We start from the raw sequence: 18,661 nt of genomic DNA on the forward strand, positions 1-18,661 counted from the left end.
AACAGGCTGTTCCTACACAAATACACACAAATATTTTGGAGTTCCAGCTAAGAATGGAAGCCAATTGTATAACAATTCTAATTGGATACCTGTTCCTACACAAATGCACACAAATATTTTGGAGTTCCAGCTAAGAATGGAAGCCAATCAAAAGACGCTAAACTTATAAAATTTTGTGTTTATTGTGTGCCCATGGATACATCATAGAAAAACCAAATGAAAATGACGATAACAACAAAGATCTTATTTCTCCTTCAATGATCTTATTTTAACAAAAAATCACAAAAATCAAATTATACAAAGAAAATGAGAAGCATATATTTGGTCATTCCCAGGATGACAAGGAGCTACCCATCACATATAAAGATTATGATACTCAGCATTTGCAATGTAACATTTCTAAATAAGCTGTAATTTGCATCCTAGCTCATTGAGGTGAATTTCACCGACACCTCAATCAGCTTCTATTAACAGAATATGCATAGCCCTCTTGCTCTATCAGAAAGATCATTGACTGGGTAAACTTCTCCCGCAACTGAGAAATGATCACGAGAAAGGTTACCCCTCAGCATGCATTGCAACTCTTCCTACAAGTCCCATAGTAATCAGGAGAGCCAATCATGAAAACTGGATTTCTTTCGCACTCCCCAATTTCAGCCCACTTTGGACAGGTCTCATCTTCATCAGTGCAGTCACTATTATCTACTTGCAAATTGAAGTTTAGAGGGTCAACAGCTTTTATGTTGAAAAACTTGGCAGCACACCACATTTCACCTTCAACAACAGGACATCTAGAATGAGAACTAGTCCTGTCGGGAGATGCACTTAGGTGGAGATTAAAGAAAAGAATTGCATTTCCTTTAGTAGGTCTCATGGCATTACTGCTTTTAGTACAATCAGACCAAATCAAGTTCCTCACATGAGAATTTACCGACAGCGAATCCTGAAGAACAAAGATAACCATTTACAGTCGGCTTGAGCAAATAAAAACAGGTACATGATTGCTTACTTACATCTGATTGAGGAAAGAGGATTTGACCACCCTGACTGACATTTGAAAGATAGAATATAACTGTTGCCATTATTTGCTCAGTAGGAAGCAACTTGGATTGATTATCGAAAAAGTCATATGTCTGTTTGTTATCTTCAGCTCCAAAATGCATAATATTCATGGGGTGGCTGTTCTCTAGACCACCAAAAACGTTTAGAAATAACATAAGATACCATATAAGATATTAACCCCAACAAAATAAAATTTAGTTTAGGAAGTGAAGAACCATGATGAGGGTAACACCTCTAGGTAGAAAAGTCCAAGCTGAAATTCTCTCTTCAATCCTTGAAATCACCTCATCCTGAAAACCAGAAAAAAGTTGACTTGGTGCAACAATTTTATACAGTTAAACCTTTATGGAACCTGGTAACCTGTCTATTGTTTGGCAAAAGCTAATTTTTTTTTTGTTAAATTTAAAGCGGGATAGAATCAGACTCTATTACTCCCTTTCATCACAGTATTATTGCTTCGCATTATTATAGGTTCAACAGGAGTTAACAACGCATTGAAATTCATCTAAACTTTTTTGTATATGGTAAAAGAAGTTACTCACTTATTTCGAATGATCAAATATACAAGCTATACATTTCGAATATGCTTTCATCACATTATGATATATGCCTGACATGCTACTCATTAAGCAATATACGCACACACACACATTCGGCATTTTTAAAACAGTAGAATATACACAAATGATAATACAATTGTTGTTTACAGCACATGCTCTCAATTAGTGCAAGTAATAAGAGGATATGAAATCATTCATTTGTTAATGATGATATAAAAAAGTTGGACTTACTTTCTGCATATTATCAATGTAGGAGACCAAATTTTCTTCCTTTCCATGCCCCTAAGCCAACATATATTTGAATCATCACATATACATATATAGATCATAGTAGTCCAACAAAAGTAATTCTAGAAAAGATTCAACAAAGTTCAGTACAATTTATAAGGAAATGAAAAAAAGATGAAGAGAATATAAAGGGAATATATTTTTTGTACCAGTAAAATTAGATGATCACACTCCTCATCTGATAAAAAGCCTTTATATAGAAAGACCCTATGCCAAGAAACTAATGTCAATAGCATTTTAAAAATTTATTAGAACTAAAGTGTGTCAAAACTTCTCTTTTCCCTTGTCATAATGTACATGGAACAACAGCTGCTCCATAGATAAATATACGATTCAACATTAATTAGAAAAGTTACTGATGATGCACTTAGAGTACAAGACATTATCTACCAACACAAAAGGAAGTAATAGGTTCATGGTAGTACCTGACCTTGGTCGCAAAGAGAGTTGAACAGATCGTGTTGGATTAAACTTGTTTGACTGAACTGGACCTGTTAGCTGTATAACAGTATCTTGGGTCTCCTTCTTGGTTCTTAATTCCTTCCTACTACTGAAGTCAAAAATATATACAGTAAAATACCACAATAAAAACATTTATTACATCATAACTATCAAAAGTCAGCACATCAGCAGGCACTGAACATTTAAATTATAGACCTAAATTGTTTTTAGCAAATACTTGTGTTGTATTTGGTTGGGATGAATGAAATTGGAGGAAATGGAATAAATTTGAACTAGATTTGGGTAAATGTTAAATGTTAAAAATTATGAACTCCTAAATTCCGTTCCAACCAACCTAAACTATAGCTCAATGCCACCAATTCGAGAAGGAATGCTCATTCTCCATCATACCCACGTTCTAGCCAAATCTCTTCATTAAAATTTGCACCGACTCAATTCTTTCCCAATTTCCCCTCCAGCCTCCATTATTTCCTTTAAATTTCATTCCATTCTCCCCAATCAAACACAACATTACAAAAAATTCAAACCAGACATATGAACATGTCTTCAAAAAAATATTACTCCTATATATATAATACAAAAATCAACATGCTAAGCAGCACGAATTTGACAAAAATATCATGACTGCAACATATATGCTATAAATATGATACCACATAACCGTAGGAGCTAAATACCGGCATCATTTTCGCTTTTCCCATTTGAATCATGATCTTATTCCACAATAATCAAACCCTAACTCAGACAGCAAGTACTATAATTTCCACACGACTGAAGTTTTATTTACAGAATTTGGAAAGAGGCTACAATTAATTTCTCTTCTGAAAGCTAATACTAATCACCAAAATGCAGATTATAAACATTAAGCTCCAAGTCTTAAGTGTTAGAATTTAGCATACAGACTTTGCTATATTAAGCTGGTGCAAGATATGGTTATGTGGTACGTAGGTGTCTCCAGTGTCTCCAGAATTAGTAATAAAAAATGTAACCAATCAGTCTAGGTAAAATAGTGGAATCATCCAAATATTAATACTAGATGTATTGATGTATTAATAGATGCAAAATTGATAACACAAGTTGTAATAAAGAATAAAATGCTTCCGTAGAGAGCACAAAGCAGCATCTCCAAAATAAAAAGAATACAAGTGTATTGTGCTTGTAATAATTTTTTTTATGTTCTTTATATATATATATAAATACATTGTCCAATTTTTGAGTAAAATGCATACACCCGCTTAAACCTACCACGTTTCCAACAAGCGACATCAGTGCTCCTTTCGGAAAGAAAAGGAGAAAAACAAAATATATGGCGAATATGATTCAACCGCAAATTCCAAGGTGGACAGCCGCAAATTTTGGGAATTCCAGCATACAAATGAAGGTTTTACTCGGTTCCCAAGATAATTGAGATGTCGCAAAAATGGGTATACCGAGCCCAAAGATGCAACTGTATATACAACTCTTCTGAATGCTGAAAAGTCGATATTAAAAGATACTCGTAAAAAGGACAATACATCCTTGTTTACAATTTTTCAAGGAGTTGGACCAATCAATGTTTGAAAATTTCAGGAGCAACAACAAAAAATGGGTGGGATATTTTGCAAAAATCATTTCAAGGTATTGAAAAGCAAAAAAAGTCCGGTTCCAAGTACTCCGCGGTGAATTCGAAAATATTAAAATGAAAAGCTCAGTAAATATTTGTGACTATGTCACTCGTTTGAAAATCGTGACAAATGAAATGAAATGGAATAGCTAAAGTTAGGTCATGGAAAAACTCATCCGTTCTTTGATAAGAAAATTTGATTTATGTTGTCACATCAATCGAGGAGTCAAAAGAGCTATCAACAACGAATAAACCTGTATGATAATATTGATAATTTAGAGAAAGCTTTGCAAAGTAAGGTGTCAATTGATGATCAAGGTAATAACAATTATGTACAAGCGGATGAGTATAGAACAAACATGTTTAAGGAATTATGCAGAGCACATGGAATCAATCATCAATTAAAAACATATACTCCACAACAGAATGGAGTTGCATAAGAAAGAACCGTACAATTATTTACATCTCAAGAAGCATGGTGAAGGACATGCCAAGAAGTTTTTGAGCCGAAACCATATTATGTGCTGTTTATTTGCTTAATCGTTATCCAATAAAAAGTGTAATATTCAAGACTCCAAATGAAGCAGGGTATGAAAGAAAAATCATCAGTTGAATATCTCAGAATATTCGGATGCATTGCATATGCACATGTTCCGAAGCTAGATGATAAAGGTACGAAGTGTATCTTCATCGGATATGATACAAGAAGTAAAGTGTACGGACTCTACAATCCACAAAAAAAGGAGATTATCATTTCAAGAAATGTGAAATTTGTTGAAGCAGATTATTGGAAATAGAGAACACAAGAAAGAAAAGTTGTAGGTTTATTTGTTGATAATGATGATAAAGGTGTCGACACCAACATAGGTGGAAAATGATGATTTGACTCTTCTACAAACTGTGAATCAACAAACTCCTCAATCAACACCAACCATGTCAAGAAACTACATCAATGGTAGTGTAGTAGGAGTTCAGGGGAGCATCGAGAAAAACTACATCGGATATGATACAAGAAGTAAAGTGTACGGACTCTACAATCCACAAAAAAAGGAGATTATCATTTCAAGAAATGTGAAATTTGTTGAAGCAGATTATTGGAAATAGAGTACACAAGAAAGAAAAGTTGTAGGTTTATTTGTTGATAATGATGATAAAGGTGTCGACACCAACATAGGTGGAAAATGATGATTCGACTCTTCTACAAACTGTGAATCAACAAACTCCTCAATCAACACCAACCATGTCAAGAAACTACATCAATGGTAGTGTAGTAGGAGTTCAGGGGAGCATCGAGAAACGAAACCTAGATAAAATTTATGACTCAACTTGTCCAATATGTAATTTTGATTACTCATTATTTTGTTTAATGGCCAAGTGTGATCCTGTAACATTTGAGAAAGCTACTAAAAAAAAATAAATGGAACAAAGTCATCGAAGAAGAAATTGGTGGAATCATAAAGAACGATACCTGGGAGCTCACAAATTTTCCAGAGGAACATAAAGCAATTGATGTCAAATAGGTCTACATGACAAAGACCTACCATGATGGAAAAGTATAAGGTAAGACTAGTAGCTAAAGGCAACAAGCAAAGGTACAAGATTGACTATGATGAGGTATATGCTCCAGTTACAAGAGTTGATACCGTAAGACTTATTACAACAATTGCGGCCCATAATAAGTGGAAGATCTATCAGATAAATGTAAAATCAACATTCTTAAATAGATATCTCGAATAAGAAGTCTACATTGAACAACCACCCAGATTCCGAAAGATCAAGTAGACAAAGTATGTAGGTTGAAGAAAGCGCTATTCGGGTTGAAACAAGCTCCGCGATAGGTTGAAGAAAGCGCTATTCGGGTTGAAACAAGCTCCGCGATCTTGGAGCATATAGGTTGATTAATACTTTCAGAAGAATGATTTTGTGAGGAGTCCATACAAGCATGCTCTTTACATAAAAACAAATATTGGTGCTTACATGTGGACGACATGATCTTAACGGAAACAACCCTGGCATGTTCAATGAGTTTAAGAAAGAAATGATTGTTCAATTTGCAATGACAAATATTGGTCAAATTTCTTGGAGTTAAATCATCCTTGACTCACAAATGAAGTATACAGATCAAATATTAGCAAGTTTAGAATGAAAAGGATGTAATCCAGTAAGTACTCCAGTAGAATTAGGAAGTTGGCAGTTTAAGGTATCTAACATTCATTCAACTAGATATTATGTATGCAGTTGAACTAGTAAGAAGGTACATAGAGAACCCTAAACAAGATCATTTCATTGCAACTAAAAAAGAATTTTGAGATACATTAAAAATACACTTATATTTTACTTTACACACATTCACAAGATTCAAAGTTAGTTGGCTACTCAGACCGTAATTACGGTGGTGATTTGGATAATGGAAATAGTATTTCCGAATACACATTTTATATCGGTTCAGAAGTATTTTCATGATCATCAAGGAAGCAATAAACTATTGCACTATTAACGTGTGAAGCGTAATATATTGCAGCATCAGCAGCATGCACATGTCAAGCTATACGCTTACTTCGACTGTGAGATACCGGGTTCTTTGCGAGTGAAATAGCAAATTTTTTATGCACATAAATTGTAACATGTTTGCAAGGTTTAACTCACTCAGTATGTAGCTTAACCACATAGCTTGACATGTGCACGTGCTGTTGCAATACATTCTGCTTCACATGCTGAGAATGCAACAATTTATTGCTTCTTTGACAATCATTAAAATATTGCTGAACTACTACGAAATGTGTGTTCAAAATACTTTTTCGTCATCCTGATCACCACCATAATCACTGTCTAAATAGCCAACTAATCTTGAATCTTGAAAATGTGTGCAAAATAAATCATAATCAAGTATACCTCGTATGTATCTCAAAAATCTTTTAGCTGCAATAAAAGTGATCTTACTTAGGTTTCTCCATATGCTTGTTTACTAGTCCAAATGTATACATAAAATCTGCACGAGTGAATGTTAGATACCTCAAACTTTCAACTAAACTTTTGAACCATGTCGGATTCACATACTCATTTTCTGAGTTAGATCTCCACTTTATACCTATACAGGAGTACTTACTTGCCTACATTCTTTCACTTTAAACTTAGTATTTGCTCTAAATAATTTGTTTATGACACAAAGATCCCATCTTTGTTTTGCTTAATTTAAACGCAAGGAAGTAAGACATTTGACCAATATTAGTCATTTCAAATTCAACGATCATTAATTTCTTAAACTCGTTGAACATACCAAGGTTGTTTCCGGTAAAGATCATGTCATCCACATATAAGCACACTATCAAGATATTTCCCCATAATTTATTTTTCTAAAAGTATTCTTCAACCCTTGTGTTCCATGCTTGCTGAGCTTGCTTCAACCCATATAGTGCTTTCTTCAACCTACATACTTTATAATCTTGACTTTTATGAACATATCCAAGCTATTTTACTCAGACTCAACTAGAAGCTATGTTACTCGGACTCGACTCGAAGTGTCCGACATGGACACGTGTCCAGGTATCGGACTCGGCAATATTTTGAAAAATATACATGTTTTTGGCTTAAAATAAGTGTCCAAGTCCGAGTGTCCATGTCCAAGCGTCGAGTGTCCGACACGGGTACTTGGAGGTAAAATGAAGAGTCCGAGTAACATAGACTAGAAGTGCCCAATATGGATACGTATCCAAGTATTGGAGTCGACAAATATTTTGAAAAATATATATGATTTTGGCCTAAAATAAGTGTTAAAATCTGAGTGTCGTGTGTCCGACACGGGTACTCGAAGATAAAATGAAGAGTCCGCGTAAGATAGTATCCTAGTGGTTGTTCAACTTAAACTTTTTTTCGAGATACCCATTTCAGAATGCTAATTTCACATCCAAATGATAGATCTTCCACTTACTACGGGTTGCAATTGTTGTAAGCAATATATATTAATTCTTGCAACTGGAGCAAATGTCTCATCATAGACAATCCTGTATCTCTGCTTGTAGCCATACCTAGGGCTGTCAAAAAAATTCGAAAAATCCGATATTCGTCCGAAAAATCCGCACCCGTATCCGAGAAAAAGCGGATATTATCCGTATCAGAATTCGAGATATTCGAATCCGAAACTAAATACATATATGATATTTAAATTATATAAATATAAAATTATATATAATTTCAAATTTATTTTTTAGTTTATATTGTGTGTAAATATATTAAATAATACGTTTATACAAATTTTATATATATTGTACACTTACTTTATACAGATATAAATATATTATGTGTATTTAATCATAGAAAATGTTCTATAATCATCGTCAAAACGGTAGGGGCAACAAAAAAATTCAAAAAATCCGATATTCATCCGAAATATCCGTATTCGTATCCGAGAAAAAGCGGATATTATCCGTATCCGAAATAAAGCGGATATTATCCGTATTCGAATCCGATGATTGCGTATGCGGATACGGATTATCCGTTTGACAACCCTAACCATACCTACTAGTCTTTCCTTTTACTTTTTCAATTTTCCATCTTGGTTGGTCCATGTTTCGTAGACCCATTTGACACCAATTGCTTTATATCCTTCTGTAAGAGCTACCAAGTATTGTTCTTTATGATTGCACCAGATTCTTCATCCATGATTTTGTTCCATTTGCTTTCTTCATTAACTTCCCCAAACATCACAGGATCACACTCAGTTATTAAAAAAAATAATGAGTAATCAAAATTTCATGCTGGACTAGCTAAGTCATAAATTTCATCTAGGTTACTCATTTTTCTCGGTGCTGCCCCTGAACTTCAACTACTACCATTAATGTTGTTTCTTGATGTCATTCGTATTGATTGAGGAGTTTGTTTATTCGGATTTTGTGAAGGAATCAGATCATCGTTTCCACTAACTTATATGTTGGAGTCAAAGACCTTTATCATCATCAATATAAAAAAATAGACCCGCAACTGTTCTTTCTTATGTGCTTCATTTCCAGCAATAGGATTCATAAAACTTCAAATCTCTTGAAATGATGATCTCCTTTGTAAGAGGATTATATATTCTATACGCATGCTTATTTTGTCATATTTGATTAAGATATACCTCGTACTTTTATTATCTAGCTTCTTTCTCTTTTTATTTGGAAAATATTCATAAACAATGCATCAAAAAATTATGAGATATTCAATTAATTGTTTCCTTCCACTCCATACTTCATTTGGAGTCTAAAATTTTACACTTTCTGTTGGACAACAATTTAGCAAGTAAACTACACATAATACTGCTTCAACCCAAAAACTCCTTGGCATGTGCTTTCCCCTCAACATGCTTCTTGCCATGTCAAGAATCATGCGGTTCTTTTGTATAGCAACTTCATTCTATTATGGACTATATGTTGTTGTTAACTAACGATTGATTTTATATATGTGGCAAAATTCCTTAAACATGTTTAATGTATACTCGCCTCCTCGGTTTGATCTTAGTATCTTCAAATATTGTCCATGTTGTTTCTTCACCATTAATTTAAACTGCTTGAAGATATCACAAACCTCTACTTTTTCTTCCAAAACACATACCCAACTTTTTCTGCTTAAATCATCATTAAATGTTAGGCAGTACTCGTTCCCATACAGTGATGCAACATCAAATGGACCAGCTATATATGTATGAACAATCTCTAGTGGTCTTCTTTCTCTCCATGATTTTGCAGTAGGAAAACTTTTCTTGTGTTGTTTTCATTTGATACATGCATCACATAGATGATATAGTTCATATATTTTTGATATTCCATTCACTATATTTGTATTTGATAATAATTTTATATCGGTGAAACCAAGATAACCAAATCTTAGATGCCATAGCCACGAGCCATTCTCAATCATTGACTTTAATCAATTTCGTATCCACGTTTGCATGTCCAATGTAAAAAGACGATTATTTGTCATGTCCATTCTTGCAATCAAATCCCGAACTTGATTTCTTATTGATAGAGAGTTTTCTTTCATATGTATGTCATACCCTTTCCCTTAAATTTGTTAAAGACTAATTATATTACTCTTCAAAGCAGGTATATAATAAACATCACTTATTAAATTCTTCTCCCCATTTATTAAGACAATCATGATCTTGCCTTTCCTTTAGCTGAAACTTGTGATGAATCACCAAAGTAACTTCGCTATTAACTGTTTCAACCAAATCTGTGGATAGGTCCTTTTGATCACACATATGATTACTTGCATCTATGTTAAGATACCATATTTTTTCCGACACTCTTCGTTTCCATTATATGTTAAAAAAATTGCATATCCTACATCTTTTTCTTTATCTATTGCTAATACTTATTTACCTCTTTCACTTTATGTGTTGATCGATACTCATAACTAAAATGACCATATTTGTTACAATTGTAACATTAAAGTCGGGACTTCTCTTCAATCTTTATATTCACCTCCTCCTCGGCCTCTAAAATTTTGACTATGGTTGGATGGTTTGTAGCCTTTTTTTATTGACCTCTACCGAAGCTTTTTTGCCGTGTGGAACATGAATTTGCCTCACATGTCCTTGTCCGCCTTGATAGCCACCTCTAGAACCACTTGTTTTACGTACATAACTAGTCATTGGTTATAGTTGACGGACACCTTTGCAAAGCCATATCCAAGTGACTTATCATTGTACTTATTTATCCATTATTCATTTACTTGAATAGAACCTACAAGCTCATTATTCAAAATTGTAGATAAATCTTTTGACTTCTCGACTGATGTAACAACATAATCAAATTTTCTTGATAACGAAGGTAGGAATTTTTCCATGATCCAAACATTATCAAGACTTTCGCCCTTTCTTTTCATTTCATTTTTCACTCGCCATTTCTTTTCATTTCATTCGTCACACTATTCAAACGAGTGACATACTCACCAATATTTCCAAAGCCTTTCATTTAGTATTTTAAATTCATCGCCGAGTACTTGGAGCACCTTTTTTACTTTTCAACACCTTTAAATGAATTTTTGCAAAATATCCCACGCATTTTTTGTGTTGTTGCTTCAAAAGGTTTATGATAATGGATCTTTTAATATATGAGGAGAGATAAATATGAATTGATTATATTGGAAAATCTTTATGTCTCTGCGTGGATGGGTAGTTTATCCCTTATTTTACCCATTTCCCCCCTTTGTCTCACATCATCTGGCTCTATACTTGGCTCTCTACGAGGCACTTTATTCTTTATTACAACTTATGTTGTCTCTTCTACATCTATTAATACATCAATATATATAAGTATTTATAGTGGGATGATTCCACTATTTTAGTTGATCTGTTGCATTGTTAGACATCTAATTACCACATAATACTCCATTTATTATCTTCCACCAGCTTAAAATAGCAAAGTGTTTGCCAAATTCTAACAATATCCACCATGTTTCCCCACAAGAAAGCTTATTTCACTGAAATTAGTGATAGCGTTGGTTGTTTAAGACAGCCTTTTATATGATGTTTTTATGCTTTTGTTTTAGTTCCAGATAAACTTTAAGAAAAAGAAAAGAGAGGAACTAAGGCATAAATTGAAAATTGAAGCTCCATGCTCCATCAAAGAATATGAAAATCAATACTCCAAACGAAATACGAGTAGACAGTACACAAAATCGCTAATTAATCACACCCCGTATCCTAAAAATGTCTCAGCAATTCAGCATTACATAGTATACATATATAATCCAATTCAGTCTCTTTCGGTACCATATCAAGAATTCTAAAGAAATGTATAAGAACTAAACAAAGTTAATGAAATAAATAAAACTAAACAACAAAAATAATAACTTGCAAATAAAAATAATAAATTAAAGGGAAATGGTATAAGCTTACGTTTCAGCGAGAAGAATGGAGGAGGAAGATATCAAGGTGAGGAGAAGAACACAAATGGAGAGATGGGTCGCCATGGAAAGATTCAACAAACTCAGATATACATACACGTATACATACAGATCAGAGCTAATACCAAGGAGTGATCATAGAGCATTAGCATAGCACCCTGAAGAATAGATGGTCATCAATCATCATAGTCATTTTATTTTAAGCTCACACGTATTACCTATTTTCTTAACTTTCGAATTTCTACAAAAAAAATTAACAGTAACGGAATTTATCAAAAAATACAACTGTATTAATTTTACCAAATTCCTGAAATTATTTGTAAAATTATTATTTTATTCTAAAAATATTTGCAAAAATACGAGTTTAGTTTGTATTACGGGTATACCCGGCAATTCGTTCATTTTGTATACTTTCGTGTAGTGTATTTTCATGGTTTGTATATTCAAAGGTCAAATACAAAACCAACATATTTGGAGTTTGTGTACTTTCGTTCCGTGTCATTTTTTTGTGTAAAATTAAATATTAATATTAATTAAAATAAATAAATGAGTAAATAAATAAAAATATAATATTTTAGGTAAAATTTTATGAGATATATTAAAAATATATTTTTAGATCACATTTATATACATATTATAAATTTAAGTACTTTTTTAAAAATAAATATTCATATATCTATTATAAATATACATATATTCATTATAAATATTAATATTTAAATATAGTATTTTTTATGTCATATATTTCGTGTCGTGTACTTAAATTGAAAATACAAAACTGACACTAAATCTCGTACTTTCGTATTCATGTATTTTCGTGTTGTGTACTAAAAAGACAAATACAAATATTAAATTTTTGTGTCTTTTTGTGTTGTGTAAGTCGTGTTGTGTTCAAAATTGTCGGATCTAATTTTGGGTTACATTCTATATAGCATCTTAGGTTACAAATTATGTTAAAAATATGATTACAAATTTGCAGAACGTATTTTCACAAATATTTTTTAAAATTCAAGTTGCAAAACGTGGTTGCAAAGGTTCCAAAGTTGCATAACATATTTTTGCAAATATTTTAAAAATTGATAGTATTTTTGCAAAAAAATTGTAAAACTTAGGTATTTATGAAAAAATCCGGGAATTTATCAAGAATACTACCTTTTATAAAATTGTTTGCGATTTTACCAATTTATAATTTTTTTTTGTAAAAATACTATTTTGTTAAGAAAATATTAGCAAAAATACGATATTGCATACTAGGTTGCATTCAGTGTGAATTGTATAAGTGTTTTAATTTGTATTTCGGGTTGTATTCGATTTTGCATTTTAAGTTGCAAATTTTGTTGCAAATATGGTTATAAATTTGCAAAATATATTTTCTTAAATATTTTTTAAAATTCAAATTGGGTTGCAAAATGATTTCAAAATTGCTGAAACATATTTTGCAAATATTTTTATAAAGTGATGTATTTTTGTAAAACGTTTGTTAAACTTGTATATTTATGAAAATTACCCTTAACTAATTTCTTATTGATTTTTTTTCCAAAATATAGATTCGATATGCACTTTACTGGTGAGACGGGATCTGACAATGATAACGGGCTATTGTACTATCATTTCACTTATTTTTGTGTAAAAAATCTTGAAATAAAATTTAATCTTGATGTATTCGATAGTGTATCGTTTGAATCATATCGGTCATTTAATTATTCAAGTTAATTAATTTTTCTTTACTGCAATGCTTTTAATTATCTGTGTAGTGATTTGAATTTTCTGATCAAAATTATACTGTATTGGCAGGACACATAAGGAGAATTTTGCTGTATAATATTTTTTGAAAAAAGAAAGAAAGTAGTACCACATTTTTAATGCTTTCTTGCTTAAAAAACATTTCCTTAGAATCTTGTTGCATTATTAGCAGGAAATATTGTAAATGCCCGAATTCAAAGAAAAAGAAACTACAATGTTGGCCATACAATTGCATCAAAATAACTTTTACTCAATTGTTCTGAACAATCATATTCATTGAGTGGTCTTGCACTAAAATGCCCACCATTTTGAAAAATCTGTCTGAAATATCTATTAACGGGATGTTCCGCCTTTTTTACTCACTGAATACATATGTGGGGGATGCGAATTTAGTTTTTAAAATTTTAACAAAGAATACGCATGTTCAACATGCGTATTTACTTTTTGTTTTTTTATAAATACGCATGTTGAACATGCGAATTCTTTATAAAATCAAAAGCGTATTTTTTTTAAAAATCAAAAGTGAATACGCATGTTATTCTTTGTTAAAATTTAAATGGCTGAATATGTATCCCTGAAATACGTATTTCGTGGGTATTTTGCACGGTTCGCGCGCATCTGGGGGCAGTTGAAGGTGGAAAGTAGTGAAAATGCCTATCCAAAATAACAAAAAATTGGTAATAGAATACATTTTGTCAAAAAGGATCGACTCTACCTTAAAGATATGTATTAAAAAACAATTAACATAATGAATCCATGTTTAGCAAGTCTGCAACTTACTTATCTGTGCACTTTACAAATACAATGAACAAAATGATAGTACAATAATGCATTAGGCCTATTGGCATCTGTACAAATTGTGTTTGCTGCAATCCTAGATCCTCCATGGTATGTCGCGAACAGCTTATGTTTACATCCAAGCATGAACAACTAGGCTACTGCAAATTGTAGTTATCGTATTGCATTTACATATTAATCTTCAGGGCGTGATGTTCTTCAGTACCATGTTACCAGAGTCGGTCTTTTCAAACAAGTGCTCTATTAAGTCATCCCAACTTTCCCTCGCCTTGAATGATTCAGTCCATGAATCTCCACTTGACATGTTTGAGTTCTCCCCGACTTCTTTCTCTTCAAAGGTTCCATATGTAGAAGGTAAAAAAGCATGGGGTACGGCCAATGTAACAGCTCTCTGCAGTGCAGCCTTGTACTCCTTGCTATGTTCTTTGTCCAAAGTTTTCTGTCGCTCAATTTTTTGTTTTGCTGGAATCTCCATAATAGGATCTTGCTCCAGCATTATCTGAATAATAACAAGATTTAATAAATAACATACTCTATAGTTTATACATAGTAATCAAATACTGAGTTCTATTCTTGCAAGCACGGTGACCAGATACATAGTTGTGAACGATTACAAGCAGATCATCTTCTCTTCTGATTCTATTTTAACATAGATAATAGAAAAGAATGCTACTTTTATCTTTCATCGACAAAATGCATTCTTGACCAAGACTTGCTTCTCATTAGAAATGCTATTTTGTCATCACCAAGTCAGCTACTAGTTAAGTAAGGAATGGTGACTCACGTCCAGAGCTATTTTGGCTTCTCTCTCGATCCAAATAATGGCGTGGTCAGAAGTAGCATTACAGGAAAGGACTATGTGTTCAAATCTCCCATCTACAGGTACTGCTGTCCTCACAACTGGTGGGAACCTTCCACATCTGCAAAACAAAACCGTACATAGAACATTCAAATTTCAGACTGATCATTTATGAAAACATAATGACAGACTCTTATAGACTTGCAGTGCCGATTTAAGTGAGTCAATTGGAAGGACATCCCTAGTCATCAACCACTTATTAAATACATATCCATGTGGGATGTGTTTGTTTGTAAATTGTAAAGAACAATATGATTTGGTAGAAGATCACATATCACATGTCAGATATGTGCCATCTAAAATTTAAAAGGCATTTAAACTTAATGTTCTGCAGGGAAAAAAGACTCAAATTTCCTTAAGTGTTCATATCAAAATTTTATTTTGGTCCAAATTCATGCCAACCATAGATACTTACAAAGAAATAAGGGGATGACAATGAAATTATGAGAAACCTAAGAGAAATTATGTTACTGTACTAGAATCAGATTGAAAGTGGACTTTATTTCCTAGAGAAAAAAACCAACTACAAATAGAATTCTTTCATGCTATGCAGAAACACCTTCAACATATTCAAGTAGGCAACATGAAGAGTATGCTATTGAACATATGTTAAGAGTGTTCGAGGTAGTTCTCTGTCGTAATCAAGAACCCATTGATTAAATGTACATAAAATATTTGCTATTTGCACTTGTATATATACCTAAAGGGCTTTCGCTCAACAATGTGGTAGAGGCGACCAGGTGCATACAGCCTCCTTGGATCTCTGATCATCCTCTCCTCTGTTATGCATGTATCTCTCATACACCTTAGGCATAGTATGCATGGCAAACTGTTGAAGGGAGATATAAGACTTGCATTAAATCTCCAAAAAGTTGAAAAGAAACTATCGAAACATCTTAAAAACAATCAATTAGCTGAACAGTCAACTTCCAAGCTTACTTCAGTAGAACACCTAAAGATATCAAATAAGCAAATAAGAAAAAAAAGACTTGGATGTATTAGGCATCTTTCAGTAAGTCCACCATGATTTAAAGAGCAACAAGTCCTCCATGATTAAAAGAGCAAAGTAAATCAAGTGAGTAGAAATACTAAGTATGAATTATCTTTCTTGTGCAAGAGTATCGTATAACTTCAGGATCCTGACAACAGCAGAAGGTACCAAGAAGTAATAAATTCCAATTTGTATTTTACCAGAAAAGTGACGTGAATATGTCTTCCAAGGGGGTGGCTGTTCGTGGCAAAAAGTCATCCTGCATTCAGCAAATATAAAGCCAGCATTAGGGTGATGTATGAAAAGCAATGGCATACTGATCACAATTCACAGCTTCATTAAAGAAGCATCCAACATTTAATTGGGAATCAGAATATCTTATGCAGTTTAAGAACAAGCATAATACATGGGAACCAGCAAGATTTGGCCAACTCGTAGTAAAAAATAATATAAATACACATAAATAACTTAAGAACAATGGAATTCATCTACTAGAATCTGAGGCAGTTCAGATGAGAATCTTATGGCAAAAGAAGCTAATATGTTTCACATAAAGACGCTCGTGTCATATTAATGAAAGTTTGCATTCATCTGTTTTCATGTGTCCTTCCCGTTTCATATAGATTTTATTCACAATGGTTTAAAGACCAATGGAATTTGACATGTAAACAAGTTGATAGCTAAAACAGAAAGAAAAAAGGTACAATTGAGACCTGCAACACAAAGAAAAAAGCACTTGCCTGTAGCACAACCGAATTAATAACATCTGCATGTCTTACTGCCAAATTTAGAGACATACAACGGGCAGGAGCAATAGCATAGCATCTGACCCTCTTCCTTGATATATTACCCAATCTTTCAAGATTTTGTACTACCACCATGGCCAATAATGCTGCAACACCAGAGCCAAGTGAATGCCCCGCAAAAGTCAAAGTATAATTTGAGTATTTCTCCATTAATACCTTTAAAGTGTCACATTCCGCGTCCAAAACTAAATCAGCTGCTTTTAGTAGTCCGTTATGAACATAACCACCATCAAATTGCCTTTTACCTAACTTATTATCTAATAGAACTGCATAATCGCTCTCCTTTGCCAAATTAAGTCCCCTGATGGCAATAACAATGTCATCATGGGCATGATCAAGATACAAAATATATGGAGGGCAATGCCCATAGGTATCTTCATAAGTTCTTTTCTGAATCAACCAGTCTGGATCAACCCCATAACCTCCAGGAGGTTCTCTCAATGGGTTCCTAATATCATCTTCATAAATGGCTAGTATGTACCGACATAGCCGAGGCACCGGCTGGAATTCTTGGGCACTGGCTAGCCCCCAAGTCTCACTGTCATGGCCTGCAGTGTGAAGACAACGTTTCCATGCCCAACTGGCACATGCCAGACAATAAACACATTCAAGGAGCGGGAGGCCACATAAAATGGACATTTTAGGTTGGATTTACTGTTTATAAGATGATCAGGATGGAGGAATTTGGCATCCGTCCAAAAAGTGCTATTGGCACAACTTAGGCATATTCATTATATCCATCAGCAAAGTTAGTGTGCTTAACAAAGGTGACATGTTAGATATTCTCAGAATTCAGAGATTAACAAGAGTAGCTCTCAAGCTGGCACTCAAATTTTGGTAGCAAATTTATGATACCAGAAAGAACAGAACTGGGTACTCAGAAACTGTGGTGTTTTTTCAATTCGACAAAATCTTAACAGAATGACAACTTACAAGAAGCATGCCTGTATACATAAGTTTCAAATTCTACTGCAAATCATCTTAAATACGAACATCCAAGATTCACTATATATATACACACACACAATTCACTAAAGATTAATATAAGATGTTCTACAGAATCTAAAACATCATATATGATCCTAATTCACAGATGCATGATTCACTACAAATAATATAAACTAACAATACAGGTAATGTTCACTTGTTTGTACTTTGTTGGCTGAATTAGTTTGTATGCAAACACATTCCTAGCTAAAAGGCCGGGTTTCGAACTTTGAACTGGTGAATATAAGTGTATCATGCATGGAATAAGATCAAGAGAAGTGGTTGAAATTGTATAGATTGTTGTATAACAATGGGAGAATCCTGAGTGATAACAGTGAAATTAGAGTTGTAGTATAATTCAAACAAGAATTGATATGAAACAATAGTAGAGAGTGAAAGAGAAGAACAACAGAAAATGTGGAAAGAGGGAGGGATACCTGGTAACAAGTCAACTCCAAACCCAACTAACCAGGAGTACTAATTGTTTATATTAATCTTCTGTAGAATAGTAGCTAGCTAAATATTCATAATATGCTCAAGAAAGTATCGACAAGATTCAAATTATTATATACCAGAGTTGGTGCATGGCTCAAGCTTGCACTTAAAAAATCACTAGAA

General features: G+C 33.2%; 2 protein-coding genes across 3 annotated transcripts; both read right to left on the reverse strand.

The window, feature by feature from the left end:
- Positions 1-223: 223 nt before the first annotated feature.
- On the reverse strand, positions 224-12,054 carry LOC141688825 (putative prolyl 4-hydroxylase 12). Of its 2 annotated transcripts, none has more exons than XM_074492935.1 (7): positions 11,852-12,054; positions 2,341-2,457; positions 2,060-2,117; positions 1,854-1,904; positions 1,295-1,352; positions 1,014-1,186; positions 224-943 (listed from the first exon to the last, which is right to left on the reverse strand). In XM_074492935.1, the coding sequence occupies exons 1-7, from the start codon at positions 11,923-11,925 to the stop codon at positions 566-568; spliced, it is 909 nt and encodes a 302-aa protein (XP_074349036.1). In that variant the 5' UTR covers positions 11,926-12,054; the 3' UTR covers positions 224-565. The 2 variants fall into 2 exon arrangements, with proteins under 2 accessions (XP_074349036.1, XP_074349035.1); XM_074492934.1 differs by having other exon boundaries at positions 2,341-2,460; positions 11,852-12,052.
- A 2,288-nt stretch (positions 12,055-14,342) lies between these two features.
- On the reverse strand, positions 14,343-17,779 carry LOC141689385 (uncharacterized). Its single transcript, XM_074493658.1, has 5 exons — positions 16,991-17,779; positions 16,451-16,509; positions 15,960-16,088; positions 15,185-15,320; positions 14,343-14,899 (listed from the first exon to the last, which is right to left on the reverse strand). The coding sequence occupies exons 1-5, from the start codon at positions 17,693-17,695 to the stop codon at positions 14,582-14,584; spliced, it is 1,347 nt and encodes a 448-aa protein (XP_074349759.1). The 5' UTR covers positions 17,696-17,779; the 3' UTR covers positions 14,343-14,581.
- Positions 17,780-18,661: the final 882 nt, after the last annotated feature.

This window comes from Apium graveolens, chromosome 10 (assembly GCF_009905375.1).
Source record: "Apium graveolens cultivar Ventura chromosome 10, ASM990537v1, whole genome shotgun sequence".
Lineage (NCBI taxonomy): Eukaryota > Viridiplantae > Streptophyta > Magnoliopsida > Apiales > Apiaceae > Apium > Apium graveolens.